The 26,141-nt window shown below is 47.2% G+C and overlaps 1 protein-coding gene across 6 annotated transcripts in view; it reads left to right on the top strand.

Annotated features, from left to right (window-relative positions):
* The window catches only part of STARD13 (StAR related lipid transfer domain containing 13), a 210,373-nt gene extending 184,260 nt beyond the window's left edge, over window positions 1-26,113 (top strand). For 4 of the 6 annotated variants that reach the window (XM_074378060.1, XM_074378059.1, XM_074378063.1 and 1 more), the window contains 10 exons: window positions 347-1,749; window positions 2,855-3,028; window positions 4,138-4,354; window positions 11,918-12,116; window positions 17,003-17,213; window positions 17,822-17,936; window positions 18,808-19,029; window positions 19,558-19,775; window positions 22,739-22,915; window positions 23,603-26,113. In XM_074378060.1, the coding sequence (XP_074234161.1) occupies window positions 347-1,749; window positions 2,855-3,028; window positions 4,138-4,354; window positions 11,918-12,116; window positions 17,003-17,213; window positions 17,822-17,936; window positions 18,808-19,029; window positions 19,558-19,775; window positions 22,739-22,915; window positions 23,603-23,720 (3,054 nt within the window). In that variant the 3' untranslated portion in view covers window positions 23,721-26,113. The remainder of the gene's footprint in view (window positions 1-346; window positions 1,750-2,854; window positions 3,029-4,137; window positions 4,355-11,917; window positions 12,117-17,002; window positions 17,214-17,821; window positions 17,937-18,807; window positions 19,030-19,557; window positions 19,776-22,738; window positions 22,916-23,602) is intronic. The other 2 variants (XM_074378062.1, XM_074378061.1) reach the window with 1 other exon arrangement.
* Window positions 26,114-26,141: the final 28 nt, after the last annotated feature.

The raw sequence follows: 26,141 nt of genomic DNA, 5'->3' as shown, positions 1-26,141 counted from the left end.
GTTTCTGTGTGAAAAGGGAAACTGCAGGTGTCTTATATTTAGCCTGATAGTCAGATGGTAATTACATCCTCTTTGTAATCAGTCAGGGAAGCTTCTTAGAGAGGAAGGAAGGAAAACTAAAGGGAGAGAGCTTGGCAGGTTGAGAAGGGATCCTCCAGCCAGTAGGAAGGAAGAGGGTGCGCAGGACAGTCAGAGGGTGGAGGGACCCTGCAAAGGTGCCCAGGGAGGAGAAAGGAAAAAGGGAGGAGAGAGGAAAAGGAGGCGAGGGTCCCGTGCCCATGCTGACCTCGATCGCAGTCGCCATCCCAGCCACCTCTAAGCGCGCCTTCTCCCTGATGTCTTACAGGGTGACGACTCCGATGAGGAAGACCTCTGCCTCAGCAACAAATGGACTTTCCAAAGAACCAGCCGCCGGTGGTCTCGCGTGGACGACCTCCACGCGCTCTTTCCCGGAGGGGACAGAAACGGGTCGTCGGGAGACATTAGGATGAGAAACACGACCAGCAGTGAAAGCGTCCTCACCGACCTGAGCGAGCCCGAGGTCTGCTCCATTCACAGCGAAAGCAGCGGAGGCAGCGACGGCCGTGGCCAGCCGGGCGGCCAGGGCGCCGGCCGGGAGGGGTTCGACTGCCCCGGGCGGCCCTGCGCCGACGGCCCGGCCATGCTGGATGCGGCGCTGGGCGGCGGCAGCCTCCTGCAGTCCCCCAGAGACCTTCTCCACTACCCTCTCCACCCAAAGAATGAGAAGCCCGCCAGGACCAGAGCCAAATCATTTCTGAAGCGCATGGAAACGCTGCGAGGGAAAGGAGCGCAGGGAAGGCATAAGGGGTCGGGGCGGACCGGGGGCCTGGTGATCAGCGGGCCGGTGCTGCAGCAGGAGCCCGAGTCCTTCAAGGCCATGCAGTGCGTCCAAATCCCAAATGGCCATCTCCAGAGCTCGTCCCCCGACGCCAGCAAAAAAGGGCTCTCGGGCTCCAGCAAATGGAGTGGGGAGAGCAGCCCGTCGGAAAACAGCAGTAGTGGGGTGAGCACGCCTGGCCTGAAGGAACGGAGGTGCCAGGAGGCCCACAAGCGCGGGGGCATGTACTTAGAAGACCTGGACGTGCTGGCGGGGACAGCACTGCGGGACGCAGGTGACCAAAACCACCACGCACAGGAGTTTCATTCCCAAGAGAACTTGGTGGTGCATATTCCCAAGGATCACAAGCCAGGAACGTTCCCCAAGGCGCTCTCTATCGAAAGCCTCTCGCCAATGGACAATAGCAGTGAGGTTAACTGGAGGACTGGGAGCATCTCCCTGGGCAGACAGCCGGGCCCAGGGGCCAGGGAGCCCAGGCTCATGGCGTCCTGCCACAGAGCCAGTCGAGTTAGCATCTACGACAACGTCCCTGGCTCCCACCTGTACGCCAGCACCGGAGACCTTTTGGACTTGGAGAAGGACGATCTCTTCCCTCACTTGGATGACATTCTGCATCATGTCAACGGGCTCCAGGAGGTAGTGGATGACTGGTCAAAAAACGTGTTGCCTGAGCTGCAGACACAAAATGCACTGGCTGGAGAAGCTGGCTTCTGCCCATTCACGTCTCCCAATCAGATCACCTTAGAGTTCGAAGGCAACTCTGTCTCCGAAGGTCGGACGACTCCGAGTGATATGGAAAGAGATGGAGCGTCTCTTAATGAGTCCGAGGCCACCGGGGTCAGAGAAAGGAGGGACTCTGGAGTAGGGGCCTCTCTGACCAGGCCAAACAGGTTGGTGGCATGACTTTGTGAAATGATGTTTAATCCATTTAGTAATAATTATGGTCTGTTTACTTAGCAAACATTTATAGAGCACCTTCTAAATACTTGACACCGTTCTAAGTGATGTACATGGTGGGGAATTATTTGAACACTAGTGTGTCTTTTATACAGATATTGTGGTGATTGAATCCATGTTAACTCACATTCATTAATTCAATCTTGGCTTTATTCAAAAAAACTTTTCGAATTTCTTACGTGCAGAGCACTGTGCTGGGTGCCGTCAGGCATCACTGACAACCAGGCCTAGTGCCTGTTCACAGATGCTTCCCATGACCTTGCAAAACGTCTCTACCCCAACTTTTAAACTTTATAAAAATTCTATGAGAAACTTCTGAGATCTAAGGTGTATACTTCATAAGTTTACATTGGCTTTAAAATGCCGATTAGAAATACGTAAAAGCAGTTTTACAAAGACCCTTTCAGAAGCACCTGAGACAAACGGCCCTGGAAGGGCCTAACCAGTAGGAACAGTCCCGTCTGCACCGCTGGGTTGTCGCTGAGGCGGTGATGGGGCTCACGGATGTGTCATCACTTCACCAGTGCTTCCTCCATGCCTGCCACCTGCAGGTTCCATCTCAACACCAAGTGAGAGTCGGAGCGTGGAGACAGGATGGCAGTGTGACAGTATTTTACAGTTCCCAAATGTCTGAGGTCTCGCTCACTTTCTCTCTCTCTCTCTCTCTCTCTCTCTCTCTCTCTCTCTCTCTCTCTCTCTCTCTCTCTCTCTCTGTCTCTGCCACACACACACACAGTCTCAGCTGCTTTCAACACTTTGGGAACAAATTTCAGAATAAATCAACAAATAAAACTTATTATTTTCACTTTCTTAAGCCTCCTAGTGAAACAGATAATGACTTTTCCCAAATTTATCAGACTTGGGAAAAATAGCTTCTTATGTTGATTCTGTGCATTTGTGTCTTCTGTTCCATGGGCTTTGTGATTTTCTTGGCTCAGAAACTATTTTGATTAGCTCCTTAAAAGTTAGTAACATCCAGTGTTTTCCGATAACGCATCCCCTTTGTGACTGGCTTCTCTGACGGTCTTTCCGGCAAAGGCGACTCCGGTGGAACAGCTTCCAGCTCTCACACCAGCCTCAGGCGTCCACGGCGTCGCCCCACATCAGCAGCCAGACGGCCGGCCAGCTGAACCTGCTCCAGCGCTTCTCGCTGCTCCGCCTCACGGCCATCATGGAGAAGCACTCGCTGCCCAACAAGCACGGCTGGGCCTGGTGCGTAGCCCCGCCCCCGGGAGGGGGCGTCGGTCCCGGGGCTCGGTGCGCGTTGCCAATGCCTCCGTGTTTACTTCCCCATTTCTGAAGAATTCGTTCTTTGCCTTCACTGCCCAATCTCCTGAGACGAATGTCCAGAGTGCTGCCTTACTGCCCGCCCTGGGTGTGCTGGAGCCTGCAGGAAACTCGCCTTATTTGTAGCTCTCTGTCGGCTTCCAGGGAAAGCAGTCAGGCTCCAAGAAGGGAAAAAGACAAGTAAAGGGTCATTAGCTGTGAACAGAGACCTTAAAAATAAACTTGCCAGTAAGTAATTCTGGCAGTTTGCAAAGAAACCTCTGTTCCTCGTACCTTCTGGCCCAATGCAGAGCTCAACACTGAGAGCATTGCTTCATTCAGAGAGCACTGAATTCCTCACGTACATTTCTGCTTTTATTTCATTGGCAAATAAAAACAAGAATATGCACTAAACCTTTGGAATAGGAATTGACAAAAGCATATCTTGCTTGCAACTTGAATGTGAACCTATTTTAGATGATTTGGTGGATTTGGAAAAATATAAAATGTGTCATTAATTACCCTGTGTTATACGTTATGCATACGGAAGAATCAGCAATGCTTTCATAAAAATATTTTAGCAAGTTATAAACTGCATGGTTAAATCAACATGTGCTTGTGTATTAAAATTTCCTTTAAAGGGTAGAGCCAGTTCTAGAAAAGTCAGGACATAGTCAAGGAATGTGTTTTATCTTCTCTCCCCTCCCTTCTCTCCCAACTCCAACCACATTTCTTCTTCTTGATGTATTTTTTCAATTTGTCTTGTTTTTTTCTTGTTGGGGATTTTTAATTGTTCATCACTTGAGAAGTGTGTCCATCACAATTCAATTGGAAAGTCGAACACTTGACTTGAAAACAGGGCCATAAATCCATTCTGCTAACGTGAATCATGCCTTTTAATAGTCAGAGGCCCCGCAGAGGCCCGGGGCGCACGCAGAGGCCCAGGGCACACGCAGCACTTCCGTGTAACAGGATTAATCGAGGGAGAAATGTTGGATTCCCCCGTGCCTGTGGGATATTCCAACAAAAACTCGGCTTCCCTCTTGCTTTCACAGCCTCTCCCCACAGTGTGCTCCACGAGGCGTGCATGACCTGGTTTCTGTGAATTCTAGGGCAGTTCCAAAGTTCATGAAGAGGATGAAAGTTCCCGATTACAGAGACAAGGCTGTCTTTGGCGTTCCTCTCATCGTTCACGTCCAGAGAACGGGGCAGCCCCTGCCGCAGAGTATCCAGCAGGCACTGAGGTACCTCCGCAGCAACTGCCTGGATCAGGTAGGGGCGTAACTCCCAGGCACAGGCGGGGGTGTGTGCAGTGCCAGGCAGAGCCAGATCTGTCGGGGACCAGATAAGACGTGCCTCTCCAAAAATAAAGGGCACTGTGATCTTTGTAGGTCAATATTTAGTTTGTCGAGCTCTGTCAGGATGTTTCCTCATTGGCGACTTGAAGGGTACCCTGGAGTGACTGCAGAAAGTGAATGTTAAAACTTTCTACCTGTGATGGCTAATTTGTGTTCCCCAGAAACTGGGAGTTAAGCTATATACTGTGTTTCCTTTCTAATTATTGTCTCAATGCCACCACTGATTTCACAGCATTCTTTTACCCCTGTTTTATTTATTTTTTAAACTATCTAGGTCTTTATATCTCCCTTTATTAATTTTTTTTTGAAATAGCACCATGACCGGGAAAACATTCAGCAAAAAGAAATTTATTTAGATCTTTTTTAAGTACGTAAGTATGAAAATAATATCAGCTGAATTAAATTTTCCCTCATCTTGTGGAGTTGATTAAAAAGCTCAAGCTAAACAAAATACTTGGAGATCTTTTTCTGTCTCCAGGACTGTTTGGGGGACCAGCACAATGGTGGGCTGTGACTGGCCCAGAGTACAGCCCATCCTGTAATTAACCAGGCCAAGCCTTTGCTCCCCTGAATTAACACTCATTAGTTTCTCTATTAGACATTCTGTCCCAAATAAAAGCCGTGTTTCCGCTTGATAAATTGCAACCTTGAGTAGCGGGGGTATTTTTAGGCAACTATTCTATAATGGCTTTTGTTCCTCATACTCTTTAAAACCATGTGAAGAATCAATGCCCATCTATGATTATTTGCACTTTTCATTGATTTACCCTTGGCCTTGGGCTCAGTGGACGGGAATGAGCTAAGCTACGTGAACTCATGAGCTGATGCTCGTCTCTACCCTGTGCTAAGATCACACTTAGAATCAGGATGGTCTCCTGATGAATCAGATACCAGTTTTCAGTGGAGAAGAATAAAAGTAATTTCATTTGATGCTATCGTTGATTGAACTAAATATATTGTTCCCTTTTCCCTTCCCACTCCTGGTTTAGATAATACCCCTACATATATGTTTTCATATTTAGATGTGATGCTGAGGGTAAGAGTGGTTGCTCTTCTGACAGCTTCTTTGCTTGAGAACTGGCCTTGGTGGCCTGCCTATTATATCTCAGAAAGAAGGGCAACAGACCACTTGTCAAAAACTAACAGTGCTCATCTTTGGCAGACGCCCCAACATTAACTGACTTGTGAAAAACATCAGTAGAGCAATCCAATGAATCTGGTTACTTAAGCGTTAGTTTTTTATTTATTTATGTTTTTAATTTTAAAACTTATATCAAAAGCACACATTAATCAAAGGTAGATGATCTATAGGTATTTTACTGAGAAAACTTTTTGGAGAGGTGAGCTCAGTGACTCTTTGGAAATACCCACTCCAGTTAATCTCTTTTGCAAGCCTAAAAGTACTACAACCGTGCCCTTTGACATGGGACCTTGTGGCTCTAATTGTACTTCTCTTGGTTTGTTAGTAGACCCAAGATTGTGTTTTGTGGAGGGTAGCCTTTTATTCAGACGTTTGTCCAAGCTTCTCCGTCTTCGTAAGTGTATATGCGACTCATCTCCCCTCTCAGCTGATTCTCTTAGAGTCTTTGTCTTTGCCTTTTACCAAGCATGGAAAATATTCTGTTCCAAACATTCTAATGAATGGCCAGTTAATGCTTATCAGCACAAGCTCTTGAGAGAAAACAGTGTTTGCTCAGGAATGCCTAGTCAGTGCTGTCCTCCTATGCCATTACTTCCATAATAATTACCTTCCTTGAGTGCCCAGCGTGTTTCAGGGATCATGTAAGTGTTCTGCGTCCATTGCCTCATTTAATCCCATATCCACCCTGGGCAGGGTGAGCCCCCAGGTGGCAGTGGTGGAATGAACACCTGCTGGAAAATCTGTCTCCAGAGTCCAAGTTTTTAATCACCGCCCTCCACTGCCACCCGTTGGAATTGCTTGTCCCAGGTGTATGGGGTGGGTCAGGCCATCTCCAGCACTGAGGGACACTCTGATAAGTGGCCCTAAACAAGTCGCTGATGGGCCCCCTGTCAGGATTTTGTTGATGATGTCCATCATTTTATCATGTAGTGTCTTTTCTGTAAGAATGAAAGGATTTTTTCTCTGGCCCCAGCACCTGAAAGCACTGTTGTTTTTGGATAACTGCTCTGTATCTTATATTCGGTACACCAGACTCATTCAGCTGGATATGTTTTCCTCTCTATTGGCTGCTAGAATTATTGAAGCCAAATGCATGTTCTGTCCGTAGTAAATATATATGATTTTTTGACATGACTTTTATGTAGGAACCTCATTCCTAGTTGCCACTATCCTTTTCTATCTTTATTTTCCTTTTTCTCTGATTTCTCATCTATTAGCTTTAATTTAATTGCATCTTACTGTATTTTATAGATCACTGTAAGTCACCTTGAATTCTTTCTTGAACAAGGTTGGGTATAAATGGGTAGTAATACACTGCTCCACTCACCACGTAGTCTTTATGTGGAAAGGAAACCAATCATGCCCCCTGTGGATTCTGAATAATGTGTATCACCAGCATTACCACTGTTATTGGGTCCAGGCTCCTGTCTGAAGCAAAAGCCATATGAACAGAGAGAAGGCTAGTGGGCACCAAAGCCTCCTCCAGCCCTACTCGCTGGCTTATTCTCAGTCTCCACTTCAGGTCTAGAACTATGTTTTAAATCTGGAAGAACGCCACACTGAAAAACAGTGTGCTGGCTAAGCTTTACAGGAAAGACTCATTTCATGGACATGAATATGGACTTGGGGTTAACAGACACATTCTACTATATATAAGGTAGTAAACAGCAAGGCCCTACTGTACAGCACAGGGAACTATATTCACTATCTTGTAATAACTAACCTATAATGGAAAAGAATGTGAAAAATAATATATATATGTATGTATATGAAACTGAATCACTTTACTGTACACCTGAAACTAACACAACATTGTAAATCAACTGTACTTCAATTTTTAAAAAAAATACTGATTCTAAATGTAACCACAGTGGACAAGGCAACCCTTCTCTTGCCTCTGTCAAAAGAAAGACTCTGTAAGATGTCCAAGGGGCTTGAGGCACTGCACACCCGCAGGGCCTCCACCTTGTAGCCCCACCCCTTCATCAGCACAGAGTGTGGGGAGCATGCAGGGGCCCCCTCTCTGGTCTCTGCAAAGAAGGAAGGCAGTAACAGAAAGGAACAAGGGAAAACTAGAAAAACGTACTAAGAATTGAAGAAAGTCAGGCTCACGAGGAAGACTGTCCTAGAGATTTAAGAGTGAACTTCAGCAAATAAAAGCTAATGAATCAGAAAAGAAAGAGGGACATGAATAACACAGAAGGAGCGGACACACACCAGACGAGTGTTCTTCCTTTGCCAACAGCACCACCTTTGAACTGAGGACTCAGGTCTGCACAGGATCTTGAGCTCTCAGCCCCAGGGTCACGTAAGACCAGGGGTCTCAGAATACCCCACGTCTAAACCACTTTGACTGGCTTCTCTGCTGCCTCCCTTCACGTGGTGCCCTCGAACCCCCACCCAAGACTGTCCCAAGGCTCAGCCCCCATCCCAGGGAGGGAGGCTTCCTGCGATGAGTCCAGCCCCTTTCCCCCGTGCTGAGTGTTCTTCTCAAACGCCAGCATTGAGCACAGACAGCTGAAGACAGCCCTACCTTGCCCTGAAACAGGGCCACCGTTTCACCTCCTACACCCCCAAGTGCAGAACGGCTTGTACACGATGAAACACAGTGTGTCCGTTTTCGCCCTGGCAGCCGGCTGTGGCTGAAATAAAGGCATTCAGCCTTCAATTATGAACGTTTGCATTCAGACACAGCAGTGTGTGAGAGGAGCCGGGCTTTGCTGGCTGCGCTTTTATTTCTGCCCTAAATCAGCTGCACGGAAGGATAGGTTATTCCCAGCTCCTGGTGAATATGAAGTCACTGCCGTGCGAGGCTAAACCTGCAAGGCTCCAAATAAGAACCTGCCACATACTGTTCTAGGGACCTTCCTCCGGAAGAAAACCAACCTTTCTTCATTAGCAGAGCGCATTTATTTCTAAAGAGGAAATGCAAGCCCTGATACACGTCATTAAGTGCTGAAAGGATTCGCATCGACAGGATGCCGAGGAGATTTAATATTATTTAGATGAAATTTGAATTCTAATGCAGCTCTCATGCCCAGCCTCTCCTTCTAATGCTGCAGTAAGTTTTAAAAGCCCAATTATGCTGGGAAGACACTTCATACTCAATACAAGTGTCCTCAAGCCACTGCCTGTTCCATCTCTTTCCCCGCTGCCGACCTGGGATAAGATGAGTGATGCTCCGGGGCCCATCTTTTTAAATTATACCTAAGTCCTTGCTTTTTGAAAGCTGGGTTTTTGGGTGGAAGACAAAGAAGAAAGGAAAGCTAGTCCAAAGGGACACTCATCCCTCATCCTTTTACCTTTCTAATGAGAGATTCTGTGCCAGAGGGTGTTGGCGCCACTGTCACAAGTACCCGAGCAGGCCCTGCTGGGTCATTTGTGGGGCCTCGTGCAAAATGAGATCTCGTGTATATAGATTATTGAGGCTTTCCAAACGTTACGCGCAGAGCATTAAGCCAAGTGTGGGGCCCCGTGTGGCAGCCCAGGTCACCCGCCCACCACTGACAGACGCGGAAGCAGATGAAAGCCGTTTCTCACATCCTTTGACTTCCTCACAATGAAACTGAAGGTTCTGGGGCTGCCTCCCACCGGCTGCAATGACAACAGTGCCCTTAAAAGAAATGGACTTTAAAATGGTTTCTTCAGTCCTCCACCTTTTACTTAGGGGAAAAAAAATTAGCTAAAAATGCAGATTTTATCACTGCTTTGAAAGCTTTTTGAAGCAAACATGCTGAATGGCAATCACGTGTGCCCCCACTTGGTTGTTCTGGGGGGGTGGGTAGGATCAGCTCTTCTCTCTGGACCCAGGACCTCTCCTTCATTAGAAGAAGCGTCTACTTACTATGTCCAAGGAGCTTTCCCCTGCAAGGAACAGAGGCCCCTTCCCCAAACGGCTTAAGCACTCAGAAATTCCTGTGCTCACATAACAAGAAGGCAGGAAGTAGCGTGGTTCCAGGGTTAGTCCTTATATCAGTTCGGTGACATTTTTGAAGACTGGGGTTCTCACCACCTCTCCCTTCTGCCATCCTCAGCTCCTGGATCTGGAATCTGATTTCAGACCACCTTTTATTAGTCTGAGGGAAAAATTTCCTTTGGCTCTGCCAACAAAAATCCACAGAACCCACAGATATTTCCCACGTCCCTTGGAAGATAAGGGTGGGATGGGAAGGTTATTGTCAGAATCCGAGGCAGAACAAATAAATACCTGACAACCCTCTGGACGTCCTGTGAGATCTAAGTTAGAACAAGCAGCTCGGAGCCTGCAGCTGGAGAGCTCCAGACATGTGTAAAATAATTAAAATAACAATATTTGCTGAAACTAGAAAGAAACTTGGAAAGAGAACAGTGCAAAGAAAACGTCGCTGGGATGTGTGTGCCTGCACATCACTGTGAGTCCAGAATTAAAGCCAGTAAGACACAGCTGACAAGAGAGGGATCTGGTTCTGCGATGTGCACAAAAGCACCGTCTGCTTTGTTCTTACAGAACCCGATCAATAGTTCTCCGCCGGTAACAAAAGTAATTGCAGGGATTCTCAAATGGAATAATACCAGCTCACACGAGGGTAACTGTGTGTGAGTCACACTGAGGAGCTCACCTCTGGGGCACTTGGCTCCTGAGAACGCCCGTGCAGCCCAGCGCTGTGTCAGGGTCCACCCAGCCTCAGTCGCACTGCGATAATCGCTCATTGGACATCTTGGATTTTCCCTTTGACAGCACATGCTTCCTCCTCATGCCTTTTGATGAAATTTAGAGTAGTTGCCAGGAGAGAAATGTTCTTTAGATTCTTCTTGGCAACGTTCTGCATTTTCTAGACATTCCAAACTTTAAGAATAAAAAAGCAGTTAATGTTTTAAGTGACACTGCGCGCAAATACCCTGCTCTGTGGAATTAGGGTGGTAAGCCTTGGAATGCAAAGAAGTATTGTTAAGGATCCTGTCTGTACTGCCACAGAAAGTAGCAGTGCGTGATTGCCCCTGCGATCCACAGCTGACGCATACAAAACCCTAGCATTCTCTAATTGCTTGGAATTCTTCCCTTGCTGTTACTGCAATTTAAAAGAATTCAGGCTGCTCTCTGTTTATAGCAACAACCGAGAGAGCTCTCCTCGGGCACCTGAACTTGGGCCGGGAACAGCTGGGCACACGGGGCAGGCAGGGGGCGTGTGTCCAGGTGTCAGGAGGAGGAGCGGCGCCGGCTCCAGAGGGCGCTGCCCCCCTCTGACCACTGCGGCTGCGCCACCGTGCTGCGTGGAAGGGGGCCAAGCAGTGCGCCCCCTCGGAATGGAAGAGTGGAGGCTGAGCGCTGAAGGACCGAGTTTTGAGCAACTCGACGTCCCGCAGGCATTTAAAAATAGCAGACGTACTAATTCACTCTAAGCCTGGGCTCCCAGAGAAGCTCGGTTCGTTTCGGATGGTGGCAGGTCCACAGTGGGGCGAGCCCACAGCAGGACCCGGAAACCACTGCGGGAACCTCCCTCCTCTAGGGCGCTGCTCCCCCTTGATTGTGCCTTCCCGGGGGCAATTCCCACGGCGCCTCGTTGCTGCATTTATCTGTCAAGTAGAGGCAGAGCCTAAGCCTAAGGATGGAAAAGGCACAGGACGATGTCTTGAAGTCTGCAGAAAAGGCACTCGGGATTCCCTCTCACCAGGGCCCTAGCTTATACGCATGATAACTAACCCCGCGGAGTAGCAAGTGCCCGGCATCTCCGAGGCACATACCGGGCGAGTGCCACAGGGAATCCAAGAAGCACAAGCGTGTGAGACTTTCAGGCAAAATACCTGCTTATGATATTACTCTGTTCATGAGCATAGTCCCTATAAAGCTGTCCCTCAGAGGGGCACTGGATGTGGTTACTCGTCTGGGATCCACCAAACCTTCCATTGACCGAACCTTCTCAAAACCCCCATTCAAGTGTGAGCACGAGAGGGCGGGAATTTTGTCCCATCTGCTCACTAATGACTCCTAGCAAGTCTAAGTCTGCTTGATTATAGGGGGTACTTAATCACTTCTTGTTAAATAAATGAATAAAATAATAACGTCTACCGTGTTACAAGGCTTGACAGGTTACAAAGCACGATCACATGTATTTTCTCAAGAGCCCTGTAAGGGGCAGGGATGTTACTTTTATTTTCATTTTGTGGGAGAGGAAGTCCGTGTTCACCTGCTGCCCAAAGCAGCTAGATTAGTCATTTACAATTTACTAGCTCGGATACAGCTCCAACCCATGGAGTCCTGTCCCCTTGCCTTCTCATCACCCCCAAGGTGCTTGCCGCAGGAAGAAAACGTCTGGGGCAAAGGCGGCCTCACTGACATGTCCCTGTGGCTTGTTTCAGGTGGGTCTTTTTCGAAAATCAGGCGTGAAGTCGCGAATCCATGCCTTACGTCAGATGAATGAGAGCTTCCCCGAGAACGTCAGCTACGAGGACCAGTCCGCTTACGACGTGGCCGATATGGTGAAACAGTTCTTCCGGGACCTCCCCGAGCCGCTCTTCACCAACAAGCTCAGCGAGACCTTCCTCCACATCTATCAGTGTAAGTGCGGGCCACGCAGGTCAGTGTTCTCAAGCACATCTGTCAGCCTGAGAAACAGCTGTCGATGGAATTTTAGTTATACGAGTACTACACGAATCCGTAAAGAGATACATGAAAGTTACACTTCTAGCTCCTCTCCAGAAGTAAGCTCTGCTCGCGGTTTGCTGTGGAGATCTCCAAGCTATGTTTTGTGCACTTGAAAATAACCTCTTGACTCCAAAACCGTCCTTCTCAATAGGGTTCTGTGTAAGTTGTAAAACTAACTTTCACCGGGCTTTTAATAAATTTAAAATGAAAAGGAAAAACAATAGAATATATTTTCCATCTAGATTTATTTAAAAGAAAGCATTTCCTTGGGATATATGAAATCCAAAAGTGTTAAAATGACTAGAAATAAAAGGCAAATGTATTTTAATAAAATGTATTTTAATTGGTGAAAAGTAAGCAAAACAAAACAAGTCTTAAGTTTAATTCAACTAATTTATGTTTTCACTTGGAACGTTATAAGTGATGTGAAGTTGATAATTCTCAGCAAAGGCCCTGTAATTAATCTTTGAAAATAGCCCTTATTGATTAAAGTGGGTATCCTGCTAAAGACAGTTGCAAAGAGGGGTATCAGAAGTTAACTCGTGACTCTTCTGGCTACACGGGTATGTTTATGACGTTGTCCCTCAGCACCGCGTGGGATTGGTTCTAGGACCTGCCCAGGATGCTCGGGTCCCATGGTTGGTTCTCCGTGTTCCGAGTTCTGCATCTGAGGATTCAGCCAAGCTCGAATTACAAACAAAACACAGGATTCACGGTTTGTTGAATCCACAAATTCAAGACCCAAGTATAGGGAGGGCCGACTGTGTATTTATTGAAAAAAAATCCGCCTGTTAAGCAAACCCGTGCAGTTCAAACCCATGTTGTTTGAGGGTCAGCTGTAAATATTTAATGGTCCAAGCCTCAGTTCTTTAGAAGAAAGCAATTGGCCTGAGGACTTCTGAGATTTTCCACAACATATGCATGAAGTGGACCTTGACATGGAATTGATCCAACTCGAAGAAGACTCCTGCTATAGAGAATTCTGCAATAAATGTGTTTCAAGAGTCTACAATATTGCAGATTCAAAGAGGATTATAACAAGTACCACTTGTTAAAACAGGATAAAGTGGTGACCCACTAAATAAATATTTTGTCAAAGTGAATAGGTTAAGTTAAATTAACGATACATGTTGCTGGAGCCAGGGAATTCCTGCTGTTTCTGCTGCAGGAGGCTGAGCTGCATTTTTCAATTAAATCTCCCTTTTGGTTTGGAAGTAGCATATGTGAGTCTTGACATTTAATCAGTTCTCAGGTTAAGGTTGACACTAGTCTGAGGTTAAAGCCAGATTATTTCCATGAGATAAATGCTTTTAGCCCTTTGTGAGACTCAAAAGCAAAAAAAAAAAAAACAAAAAAACAAAAAACCCAAAACAAAACACCAGATCAAATCAGGGTTTATTTTAGCTGAGCAAACATTTACTGAGTTCCTCTTGTGTCTGGGCACTGTGCTGCGTGCACCGCAGAGCATGTGGGTGGGTAAGACTTCCTCTGTGCTCTTGAGGATCTTACAGTTGAGGGAGACGAGGCATGCACGTTAGTGACTGCAGTACAGCAAGTTGGGAGAAATTCCAGGAGAAGGTTACAAAGAAAACGCAAGGGGGTTGAGATGAGGCATGAGGACGCGGTCGAGAACTGACAGCTGAAGGCTGAGCGTGTGAGGAACACGTGCTGAGTGAAGCTGTGAGCACGCATGTGTGTCAGGAGATGGCAGTGTGTCTGTCTGGCTTGCAAGAAGGGTAACTGTCCAGTGCAGCACCAGGTGACTCCAGAAAATTAGACTCGGGCCGTACGAATCAAGTGGCAATGAACGTTAGGGCAAAGAGTTTATATTTGATTCATTAATCATTGGGGAGCTCTTGCATGTTGTTGAGGGGGTTACCAGTTACAATGCTCTCGGTTGTAAAGACAGAACCAAAAATCCAACAAACAGTTGTTGAAATAATAAAGACATTATACAATTGTACATGACAAGAAATCTGGAGTTAAATAATTGCAGAGTCAGTTAATTCAGTGAGCCTGGCTGAAGTCAGCCTCCCTCGGTTATCGCCTTAAGGTCACAATATGATCGCCACACGTATCATTATCATGTCTTCCCAAAATCACATTCAAAGGCAAGAGGTGGGCAGAAGGGTTCTCCTCGAGCATATACCTTTTATTATCAGGGAGATAAATTTACAGAAGGGCCTAGCGTATGTCTTGGTCCCATACACCAGAAATTTTACATTTCTCCCCTAAATCAATCACTGGAAAGAGCAACGGGATTACCCTTTTTGGTTTAGGCTGACATGGTTATCCCTTGGGCTCGAGGGAAGGGCTCAACTTCCCTGAGCACACTACAGCCCAAACTGACCCGCACGTGGGTTTTCTTACAGAGGAAGCAGCAGAGAGTAGGTCTTCCCTAGGCAGGCAAGCTGGTCCCCCAGGATGAACGTCCACCAGAAGTCCTTATTTGACGTGAATCTGGACGTGGTGTCTGAGGTGCTGGCCTGGATGAGAGTGGAAGGTTAGGGAGCCAGCACTCTGGGTCACCGGCTGTGACTTCCAGCAGCAAGGCTGGAGATACTCATTCCATGGATAGACCCAGAGTCAGTTTCCAAATGACTGTGGGGACAAGATGGACAGTTCTCCCGAGCAGGTCTGCTGTAGCTGTGTTGCTTCTGGGACTTTCATCAGAGTGTTGGATGACAATGAGCATATATGAAACCCACTGGTCTACCAGGAAGAGAAGGTTGGAATGATCAAAGATGTAGTTTTAAGGCCTGACGGCTGGGAGAATTCAGAAAGGAAGAGGGAAGGAAGCTGATTTGGAGGCAGGGAGGAGACTGGACGTGCTGCTAGCCACCCTCATGGTGGAAAATCATCCACACTTAGATATGCAGCTCTAGAACAGTCTCCTGCGAGCCAAGGAAGAGGCTGGAACCACAGGAGTGCCATGTGTCACAGAAAGGTCCCAGAGGATAGGATCCAATAGGCATGCTGGATTTGGGGATGAACTACTGGACCTTCACAAGCATGTTCAGTAGAAAATAATGGACAGAAGGTATTTCCTGAGGGATAAAGAAAAGAGTGAGTAGGAGGAAGCTGAGACAACATGCAGTCATGAGAAAATGTTGGCACGGAAGAGAAGGTCGGCAGTCTAAAGCTAAACAATGCATGCACTGGACATCTTACCTGAAGTAGCTTATTTAAAAGCAGTTCCAGGGCTCAAGCTGAATTTATGACATTTCAATGACAAGCTCGAAGTCATTAATAGTATCTGCTTCTGCTTCAGCACAAGCAAGAAAAAAGAAAAAGGTTTCTTGATCATTTGAACAAAATGGCTCTTCTCTGCCAACCCCAGGTCTGTCTTGTGCCAGTACACAGTGGATGCAGTGGGGGCGGGGATGGGTTCCAGAGCACTCTATCAACCACAGAAAGAAAAATGAGAAAAAAACCACTGCATGGAAACTAAACAACATGCTGCTAAAAAACCAATGGGTCAACGATGAAATCAAAGAAGAAATTTAAAAATACCTTAAGACAAATGGCAATGAAAACACAACCACACAAAATCTACAGGATGCAGCAAAAGCAGTCCTAAGAGGGAAGCTCATAGTGATACAGGCCTTCTTCAAAAAATAAGAGCAATTGCAAATAAACAACCTAACCCACCATCTAAGAGAACTAGAAAAAGAACAAACAAAACCTAAAGTCAGCAGGAGGAAAGAAAGAATAAAGATCAGGGAGGAAACAAGTAAAATAAAGGGTTTTTTTAAAAATAGGGGAAAAAATCAATCAAACCAAGAGCTATTTTTTTGAAAGAGTAAACAAAATTGACAAACCTCTGGCCAGAACACTCAGCTCATGGTCAGGCTTTTCCAGAATTAGGATTTGCTGGCTGACTGGGGCCAGGAGTGCTCCCGGCCCCGGGACGTATGGTGGCGAGAGGGACGGGGCTTGGGCAGGGGCCACGCCACAGCCCTAGAGCAGCAGGTGCCACAGCTTTTTATCAGGCACACCTACCAGCAGGGGGGATCTGAGCGTGCGTACTCACTCACTTTTAATAATATAAATACATTGTGATACACTGTGCCCATCATAAAACACATCCAATCAGTATTTTTAAAGCAGGAGAGAAAACATAAACACCATTAGACACTCTAAGAGCTGCTTCCCACACCCTTCGGAGCACAGATCCCTGCTACAGAGGCCTGCGCTGGAACCTGGTGTTTGAAGAAAGACAACGGGGATCACCTGAGTGAGCTTCTGACTGTCTTTCAGGGTGAGAGGAATCAGGGTAGTGAGTCAGGCCTAAAAGATCACGAACAAACACAACCAGGAGGCAGCAAAATGCAACACGGAGCACCCATTTTTCTATGGTGTTTCCATTTCATTCACCTCGTTGTTGGGGCCAATTCCCTCTCAAGCCTGCACGGCCAGCGCCCAGCACCACCGCAGGGACACCCCCAAGGGGAACGGGTCTGCGAAGGGAGCCTGGCTCCTCTCCTCCAAGCCCGGCGCATCCTGGGGAGGGGCAAGAGGTTTGAAAGCAGGTGAGGAGGTGGATTGCTCTCCGGGAGTAAGAAAGGCCAGGACAGGGTGCTCCTTGCCAAGTCCTGCCTCGTCGTCAGGACTCGGGGTTCTGGAGTTAGACCCTGGGGTTCCCGCCCCGCAGAGAAGCAGGGACGTCTCTGCACCGTTAGCTGTCGTCGTCCTCACTGGCGACGATGACGATGCCCGTGAGTGTGTCCCCGGGAAGGGGCGCTGGCTCACTCCCTCCTGCTGGCTCCTCTCATGGCCGGGCCCCCACTGTTCCGCAGATGTCCCCAGAGAGCAGCGGCTGCAGGCAGCGCAGGCGGCCGTCCTGCTGCTGGCGGACGAGAGCCGGGAGGTGCTGCAGACGCTGCTGTGCTTCCTCCACGACGTGGCCGGCGCGGTGGAGGAGAACCAGATGACGTCCATGAACCTGGCTGTGTGTCTGGCCCCCTCCCTCTTCCATCTGAATTTACTGAAGAAAGAAAGCTCCCCCAGGTGGGTTTTTCTGAGCAGGCGCACTAATCCTAAACCAGGTGTTCCCCGCAGTGACTGAGCAAAAACTTCTCCTGTCGGATTTCAACTTGAGGATGTATCAGCACGTGCTTTATAGTCAGAAAATGTTTGGAGGCCACCTGATTGTTGTGGCTCAGAGTCATGGAACTATCACAGTAACACTGAGGAATGGCCTTGGTGATCCAGAACACCTGGAGTTTTGTTTTGTTTTGTGTATGTTCACGGGAAGGAGGGAGAGAGTACACGAAGTAGTATTTTACAATCTTTAATTTTTTTGTTAAAGGCTAGATTTAAGGCCCAAGCACAGCAGCTTGCAGTGAAGTGGTTTCAAACTTGGGAAAAATAGGTTAATTTCTCCCCCAGCAGTTATGCCTGCCCTTGTATTTTTCCAAGGTTTTTCATCATGGGCTGTCAGACTCTCAGCCTGATTCAGGATATCTAAGACGTGTGGTCACTGTTTTTATTTGGAAATGAGAAAGTCTGGGATCGGGGGGGCATCTGGGCATAAAGACATAGCAAAGGGATGCACTCTGTACTGTGAAAAGCTCTTGGATTTAGGCTCCACTGAGGACTCTCCCCTTCAATTCCAGAGTCATCCAGAAGAAATACGCCACCGGGAAGCCGGATCAAAAGGACCTCAGTGAGAATCTGGCCGCAGCTCAGGGGCTGGCCCACATGATCATGGAATGCGACAGACTTTTTGAGGTGAGCGAAAGGCTCCGACTGCCTTCTTCACAGCTCTTGGAACTTGGTGAGATGCTTGGAATGGTTGCTACGCTTAGGGCTTATTTCTGTTTGTTCTCGATTTTATATTGACACTGGTACCCGCCACAGATCTGGTCTTTGCCGCCCAGAAACACGGGGAGCTAGCTGCATAACTGAGGCTTTGACAGTTAAAGGCTCTTGGGTTTACCATGTTGATGGTGTTTATGAAAACAGGTACCTCAACCTCAGGTGCCAGGTCCCAGGCTAGCCGGACACCTATGTAATATTTGATGTGACCTCGGGACTTGATTAAAGTCAACATCTGTGTGTGTGTGTGTGTGTGTGTTTGTATGTGTGTGATACTGGGCATCACTGTTAGCTCAGAATCAATGACAGCTTATGAACACAGCCACAGATATGCTAAAGAAACAAGTGAACTAGACTGCTGGCAAACTTTTTGTAGCAAAATTAGCATTTGCAAATGGGAGAAGTGTGCTAAAAAGGTAAAGCTATTTCTAAGTCATATTTGATGTTTCCCTTAAGTCTGTGCGCTCTAATTTTCCTGAGCCCAGGTTTTACCAAACTGAATAAAAGTACCTTACAAGTAAAATCAAAGGAAAATGGAAAGAATGAATGGGCAGTCCTGGCAATGTTTTGAATAATAAATATAGCCTCAAACAGATTTGCGTTTCCTGACTTTAGGAAGGCCTCCCCAACCCCCTTGTCACTGATCTTAGATAAACATCTCTTGCCCCGCGGCACTCGGCCCATTGCCCATACAGTGGTTTCCCACAAGGCTACTTTGCTTTCTCTGTTAGTCTCGGCATTTCTTAGCTCAGTGCGTCGCTCTTCCATGCATCCATTGGTTCAGGTCCCGCTTGAGATGGTGGCCCAGTCTCATAACTCGTATGTGGAGGCTGAGATCCATCCTCCAACTCTGGAAGACCTGGGGGCCCAGCTGGAGGAGAGTGGGGCCACTTTCCACACATACCTGGAACAGCTCGTCCAGGGCCTCCAGAAGGAAGCCAAGGAGAAGTTCAAAGGCTGGGTCACGTGTTCCAGTGCAGACAACACAGATCTTGCTTTCAAAAAGGTAATCTAAGGGCTTGGGATTCAACCTTCAAAGAGCCAAGTCTCACAATCAGGGATTTGTTTTGCTTTGAAGAAGGCTGCTCTGTCCTCAAGGCTTGGCTCAGACAAGAATCAGTCCAAGACCACTCTGGAGTCTGACTGCAGACTGGGGAACCAGACTGCTGGGTCCCAGGCCTGGCCCTGTCCCTTAGCTGTGTGACGTTGGGTCAGTCACACGCCTCTCTGTGCCTCTGTTTGCTCATTTGCATGATGGACATAACCATAGCACCACTGTCAGAGGAGGGCTATTTAAAAATCAGGTGGGTAGGAACAGTGCCTGCCACACAGGAAGCCCTGTGTGTGTTGGTTATCATTTTTATTATCATCCTTCTTTTAAGCTTAAGGATGAATGTTTTAAAACTGAGGCATGCAGAGCCATGACTTCAAGCTACATAATCGGCGGTGTTTTTTGAATGCCCAGTGGAGAACGGTTGGTTTTTGTTAGAACCAGTGACCGACCCCTTCAGCCTTTGCTGCTGTCTTTCCCGAGGTGGGAGACGGGCCCCCGCTGAAGCTGTGGAAGGCGGCTGTGGAGGTGGAGGCGCCCCCCTCGGTGGTTTTGAATCGCGTGCTGAGAGAGCGCCACCTGTGGGATGAGGATTTTGTGCAGTGGAAGGTGGTGGAGACTCTGGACCAGCAGACAGAAATCTATCAGTACGTGGTGAACAGCATGGCGCCCCATCCCTCCAGAGACTTCGTGGTCCTCAGGTAAGCCTGGCTCCGGGGTTTAAGACGTTCTGTTCCGAAAGCAGGAGAAGAGCGGCCGGCTGAAGCATTTCAGAGTTCTCCCACCCAGGCCCAGCCGCCGGGGAACACGCAGCCGGCCCTCACTTCCCAGCGTGAAAACTTACGCTGCCGTGTCCGCGCCCGACTCCCGGCTTCTCTCACCAGCGCACAGCTCTGCCGGCTCGCTCGTGGCCTCTTTCATCACGGAGCGCCGGTTTATCAGGCCCCGAATACCGTTCATTTCCTCCGAACAGAGTCCCGACAGTAGCTGCGGTTTGTCCAGTTGTACTTTCTGCCAAATTATGCACATTGAATCTGACTGGCTTTTCTCCTGATTTTGCCTTTCTCCCCCTTGGAAAGCAAGGCCTCAGTTGTGTCACTCTCAGTCTGGAGTGTGTGTAACTTCAAAATCCATCTGTGTGACTTCAAGTGTTCATAACTCATTTCCACGCACAGAAACCTCAGCACAGCCCTGGAGGGCCCGCTATGCTGGCACGCTTGGATGTCCAGAAAGAGTTCAGGGCCTGACAGGGCTTGCGAGTCCTGTGTCTACTGTTGAAATGTTGCTTCTCATAGATTTCTGGGCTGCGTTTGGGACCCCTGCTCTCGGGGTTCGGAATTAGATGCTCCAACCAGCAGCAGGAAGCTTGCGCAGTAGAGCGCTGGGCATGGGCTGGTGCGTCGGTGTTGAATTAGAAGGACAGGGGTTGAGGAAACTAACAAACCCCAAGAAATATAATTAACTCAATAATCCTTTGTTATTGATAATTGATGGTGAATACTGTCTCTTCTCATAGATTAGCAGTATAGAAGGAATCACTCGTGAAATTCCCAAATGTATATTTAAAATAGTTCCTTTATTAAACTAGTCTTGATGGGAAACTAAAGGTTACTTTTCACATGGGCTATTTATGCCTTTGGAATTGGTCCTTAGGACCTTGAATTTTAAGTGTCATTTTTTCCCTAAATATATGTGTTTATCTTAGCAACCTTGGGATCCTGGTGGGGAATGTGGGTGGCTGTAAGGGTGGCTTATTACCACAGTTACTGAGACATTAGTCATATCCTGGAAGTTAAACTTTCCACCTTCACCCCTGCAAGAAAATTGAATAGTTCTAGCATGGTCACCGTGGGGGTGGGGCCGCGCCATAGCCCGCCTCTTCCCTCACCTTAGGGGAGGCTGAGGGCCAGAGTCCAAGCACGGACCCGCCCTCCTTCCATTCATCCTGCAGTGCCGCCCGCCTGCTGTTTCTCATGGATCTTCCCATCACTGCCAGGAGCCAGGCACCGTCGGAGGCTCCAGGGATACCCAGGGAACAGCGCAGACCGCAAGCCTGCTCTCTCCAGGCTCCTCCTTTATCAGGGAGAGAGAGTCAATAAATAATAAGTAAGGCGGATAGGATTACTTATCTTGGCGTGATTTAAGTAAGATAGAGGGATAGTAAGGGGAGGAATTTTAAATACAGTAGTCAGAGCAGAGTCTCACTGCGTTGATATTTGAGCCAAGACTTGAAGGAGAAGGTGGGTGGACCATGAGGTGCTGACGGAGAAGAACTCAGCACTTAGGAGGATTAATAATGAACCAGTCATGTTTCCTGCAAAAGGAATTCCTTGTGATTATGATATAAAAGGCAGAAAGTGACAGGTACGGAGAGGAAGTCACAGGCTGAGGTACTTCCCGTCTTCAGGGCGTCTCCCCGTCTAGGCCAGCGCACACATGGCTGGTCTCCTCTTAGGAGTACCGTGTTTACGTCTCACTTTATCCCTTTGTCTAGTTCCTCAGGAGCTTCCAGTGACAGTCACTGAAGTCTTTTCCCTTTTATCCCCACAAATCTGTACAGTCTTCAGTCTTCATTATTAGTCACAGCACCACGCATGGAAAGAGAATGGTCTCATTCACGGAGAGGTTGCTTCGCATTTGTGTAGGGCTTGCTTATTCCCAAATTCCAGGTAATAGTTTCTCCTTCTGGTGTGCAAGGACAGGACGAAGTGCTAGATGAGGTTACGAAGCACGGGGATGGGACCCGTGACACAAACAGCTGAGGTTATAATAATCCAACCTATTCTATGGTAGAAGTCACTGTTACAGAGATGCTCACGTGGTTCCTAACTCCCATCTACAACCTCTTCGCAGGTGGTAGCCCCCTATGCTTGAATAGCTCCAGTAACAGTGAACTCCCTAGCCCCATAGCCCACTCCATTTTTGAAGAATGCACATCGTGAGACAGCTGTTTTCTGCACTGAGTTGAAACATGCCTTTGTATCTCTGCTTTTGAGCGTCAAATCAACTGTATTTATTTCTTCTCCCACTCCAGAGCCACTCAGGGACTTGAAGGCAATTAACTGTGTCTAGTTTTCTTCAAGCTAGAGCTTGAAGCTTCACCAGTTCATTTATCCTTTCAGACTTGGGTTGAGCGTCACCTCCTCCAGGAAGCCTTCCCCTGTATGCCTCCCTTTCCATTCCACATGCTCTCAGAGCGGGAGTGCTCCGTACACAGCCATATCACTGCACTTGCCACGGTGTTTTAGGGTTCTCTCTGTGGGTCTGTTCTCATCCTGGGCTGGAGGTCTTTGTGTCCTTAGTGTCGTCTCAGAGCTTGCACATCTGATAGATGTTTGCTGAATGAACTAAATGAACGGGTTCTAATCCCAAAGGGTAAGGCCAGCCCTTCGATGGTGGGCAGGAGCATCTGCAGACTCCCTTGGGGATTCCAAAGGCAGATCTGAAAGCTGCAAGACCACTTCTGACCTCTGGGTCGGAGGGCTGAGGCCCTTGCTTTGAACTGCGCTGTATAAACGTTACACGCACTTATGGAAACCATTAGCTTAATCCAAGTAACTGGGCCTGAAATTTGAGCAGGAAAATGCAAATGTAAACCTCAGTGCTGCACTCAAGGTCTTCTTTCTCAGCCGTAATTCTGAGGTGCGGGATTGTTTTGCTGCAGGACCTGGAAGACTGATTTGCCCAAAGGAACGTGCACCCTGGTGTCCCTCTCCGTGGAGCACGAGGACGCCCAGCTCATGGGCGGTGTGCGGGCTGTGGTGATGGACTCTCAGTACTTAATAGAGCCGTGTGGCTCCGGCAAGTCGCGGCTGACCCACATCTGCAGGGTGGACCTGAGGTGGGTGTGCACACCCGGGTGACAGGCGCGGCTCCGAGGCTCAGCTCCTGTTCATCATCCGATTCCTTCCTTCACGGCCCTTCCCCTCATTGCCATTATCACACTTCCAGAGGCCACTGTGTGCCTCCTGCTTTTCCTCCTTCCACCCTTGCTAAAATTCTGGTGCTCTCCTGCAGCCCTTTGCTCGTCTTGAAGCATCTTCAGTTTGTCCCCACTTGTATTTCTGTGCTTCCAGGACAGAGCAAACTCCAGCACGTAGTAGATACTCAGTGAATCCGAGTCCCCCTGCTTGTGTTTCTCTTCAGCCTGTCCCCCTTGGCTGCTCCCTCCAGTGGCCCTCCTTTGAGAAGAAACTAACCTAAATCCAGCTCCCTCGGGGCATTCGTGATGCTGAGCAGAGTTCTTGCTCTGGGTGGATGTGGACTGAGTTTTCTCGGTAATTCCTAGAATTTAGTCTGACTGGCCCGAGAGGCTGTCATCCTAAAGCACCCGTGAGTGCTGGGAGGAGAGACTGAGCACTTGGCTGAAAAGGCATTTTAAGGCCCCTGACGACAGAATGAGGGTCTCAGATCCTCAGAGCAGCAGCCCCGAGGGGAACGCAGGGCACGAGCACAGCACTGTCGAACATGACAAGTCGTGATTTGGAAAAAGATTTTCCCACTTCCTTTCTGATTTTTGTCCCCACAGAGGTCACTCCCCAGAATGGTACAATAGAGGCTTTGGACACCTGTGTGCAGCGGAAGTTGCCAGGATTAGAAACTCTTTTCAGCCCCTCATTGCTGAGGGTCCAGAAACAAAAATCTGAGTTTTCCCCAGTGTGACATCAAACTCAGGGAAGAGAAAGCGAAAGCAAACACTCGTGGGAGAGCGTGTGCTCCTGAGAAGGCAAGAGGGAGAGAGAAACTGATTGACGAGGTTTATGCTTAAACATGGAAGCACTGAGAAGTCGGAATGTTGAAGATGCAGGAATTTCCAAGAACTTTTCTAGCCTTCCTGGAGATGGCTATAGCCCTACTAATATATTTTTAAAAATCAGAACATTTATCTATGTTACTTAAAATTAAATGGATTATTCCTTGTGCATTGCCTAATTTGCTATTTAAAGGCTTCTAAGAAGCATATTCTTAACTGTAAATACATGTATGTATAGCATATGTACATATGTGTGTATATCGCCATCTTTACTGTATATATGTAAAATACCATTTTATATATAATTGCGTATTTTGAAGAGGAACACATCTGATTCGGCGAGTCCCTTCCCCCCATTGTCTTTCCAAGCTGCTCTGGGCCCCATCTCCCCGCTGTCCTGTAAGCTGAGCAGGATCTGCTGCCAACACCAAAGTGTGAAAATATGTAGGCTGCCCTGATGTTTAACCAAAGATTAGCCAACCAAAGGACAACAGCATTAAATGGGTCTTGCCTGTTGTCAGTTTGTGTTATTCAAAAACTGAGCATGGAGTGTTGATAAAGCAAGGAAAAGAATATTTAGTCCTCTTTAAAGCAAAGACACGGGTGAGAAGTCATTACCAAATTCAAGGCTGGATGACCAGTTGCCACGGGGCCAGCAGGGGCCGTTTCAGTGAAATGTCGGGCGCTGGTGGACCACTGGAGTCAGCGCGAGCGACTGAAACAGAACCTGTGCTTCCCCTGCTGATTAGAGCTGAAAATAATCTCCGTTGCATAGTCACCACCAAAGGGAGCCTCTGTGTCTTACCGCATTCTCATAGATACATTTTGTAATGTTCTTGAATGTCCTTCTATTTGACCAGTGGCCTATTTGGTCACAGTTAGTTGGCATTTTCTTACCAATGCATTGCACTGACTTTAACTCTGGACACCAGACAAAGGGAGATGATGGTCATGCAAGAGTCCTGGACCATTACAGCTTCAGGGAATTCTAATATCGCTACGTAGGACGCTCTCAAGATAGACTTCATTAAAGTTTTGCAATCTGAAAGACAGGGTTTTAAACTAATATTAAGACCAAAACTGTGTTCTTCAATTAGTTTTAGACAACAGAAACAAGTTTGTTAAGTCCACGTTTCTTCATTAGCCAGTCAATCTACCTATGCATTTGCCCCAACCTTATTTATTATTGTAGAGACTAAGCAAACTGACTTCCTTAACCAATTGCCAATGAATTTAAGTTGGTTTTTTTTTTTATTGTAATTCAACAACTGTAGAGAGGAAGATAATTTATTGTGTTTGGTTTCAGGGAGAGATTGGTATCATAATTTAGCAATCGGTGTTGGAGGAAAAAGAAACTTAAATGAGTGTTTTCCTTTTTTTTTGTATTGTATGCATTTATGTAATATTTTCTCTTATCAGCAATGTGCAATTCTTTACTGAGAGGAATAAAAATGCTATATGTGAGTTCTGTATGGTACAAGTAAAATCATACTGTTCGAATTGTGACCTGGGAATTTTTGTTTCCTTGCCTACCTAAGAAGGTGGCGGCAAACCCCTAATTTTCCATTTGGGCAGTGCCCTGTGAGCAAAACAGATTCACCCCGCCATGCATCTTAAATTTAACTATAAATGCCGGATTACTTTAACAGGCATAGACAAGATCATTAAGTGAATTTTAATCTAGCTTAATGCTGGTCCTACTCCAGAGATGGGACCCTATGTTTTTGGAAAATATGACAGGCACACAAGGACGAATGGTGGTATGTCACCTAGAGCAGGGCTTCTCCAGCCTTAGCGGCACATGGATCACCTGGAGATCTTGTTACAATGCAGACTCTGATCCAGGCAGTTGGGGGTGGGCCTGAGAGTCTGCATTTTCAACCAGCTTCAGGGATGCCCAGACTGCAGGCCCAAAGATCACACCCTGAGAAGCCAGAGCCTAGAGGATATTTAAAACAGAATGAAAACAAATGTGATTGTATTTCTGACTCCCCTTCTCTTCAGATTACCTGACGTTTTAATTTTATGCACATATTAATCACATCACTGCTGCATAACAACACAGAACATCCTTAAAAAAAGAAAAAGAAAAAAGAGGAAAAAGAGCTTGTTTGTCAAATACCATAGTATTTTATTCATTGTTATCTTGCCAATGGAAATAAAATATAATATTGCCTTAATATTATATTTATACCTCATGTATATTTTTACCTCAATTGTTGGTATCAATCATCAATTGTAAATAAATAATTGCCAAGGCAAATAAATTTATATACATTAAATATATCCTTTTTTTCTATAAAATTTGATTTTC

The sequence above is a fragment of the Camelus bactrianus genome, chromosome 14 (assembly GCF_048773025.1).
Source record: "Camelus bactrianus isolate YW-2024 breed Bactrian camel chromosome 14, ASM4877302v1, whole genome shotgun sequence".
Classification (NCBI taxonomy): Eukaryota; Metazoa; Chordata; class Mammalia; order Artiodactyla; family Camelidae; genus Camelus; species Camelus bactrianus.
Note: the sequence above shows the minus strand (reverse complement) of the source record. Positions and strands in the feature narration are given on the sequence as shown.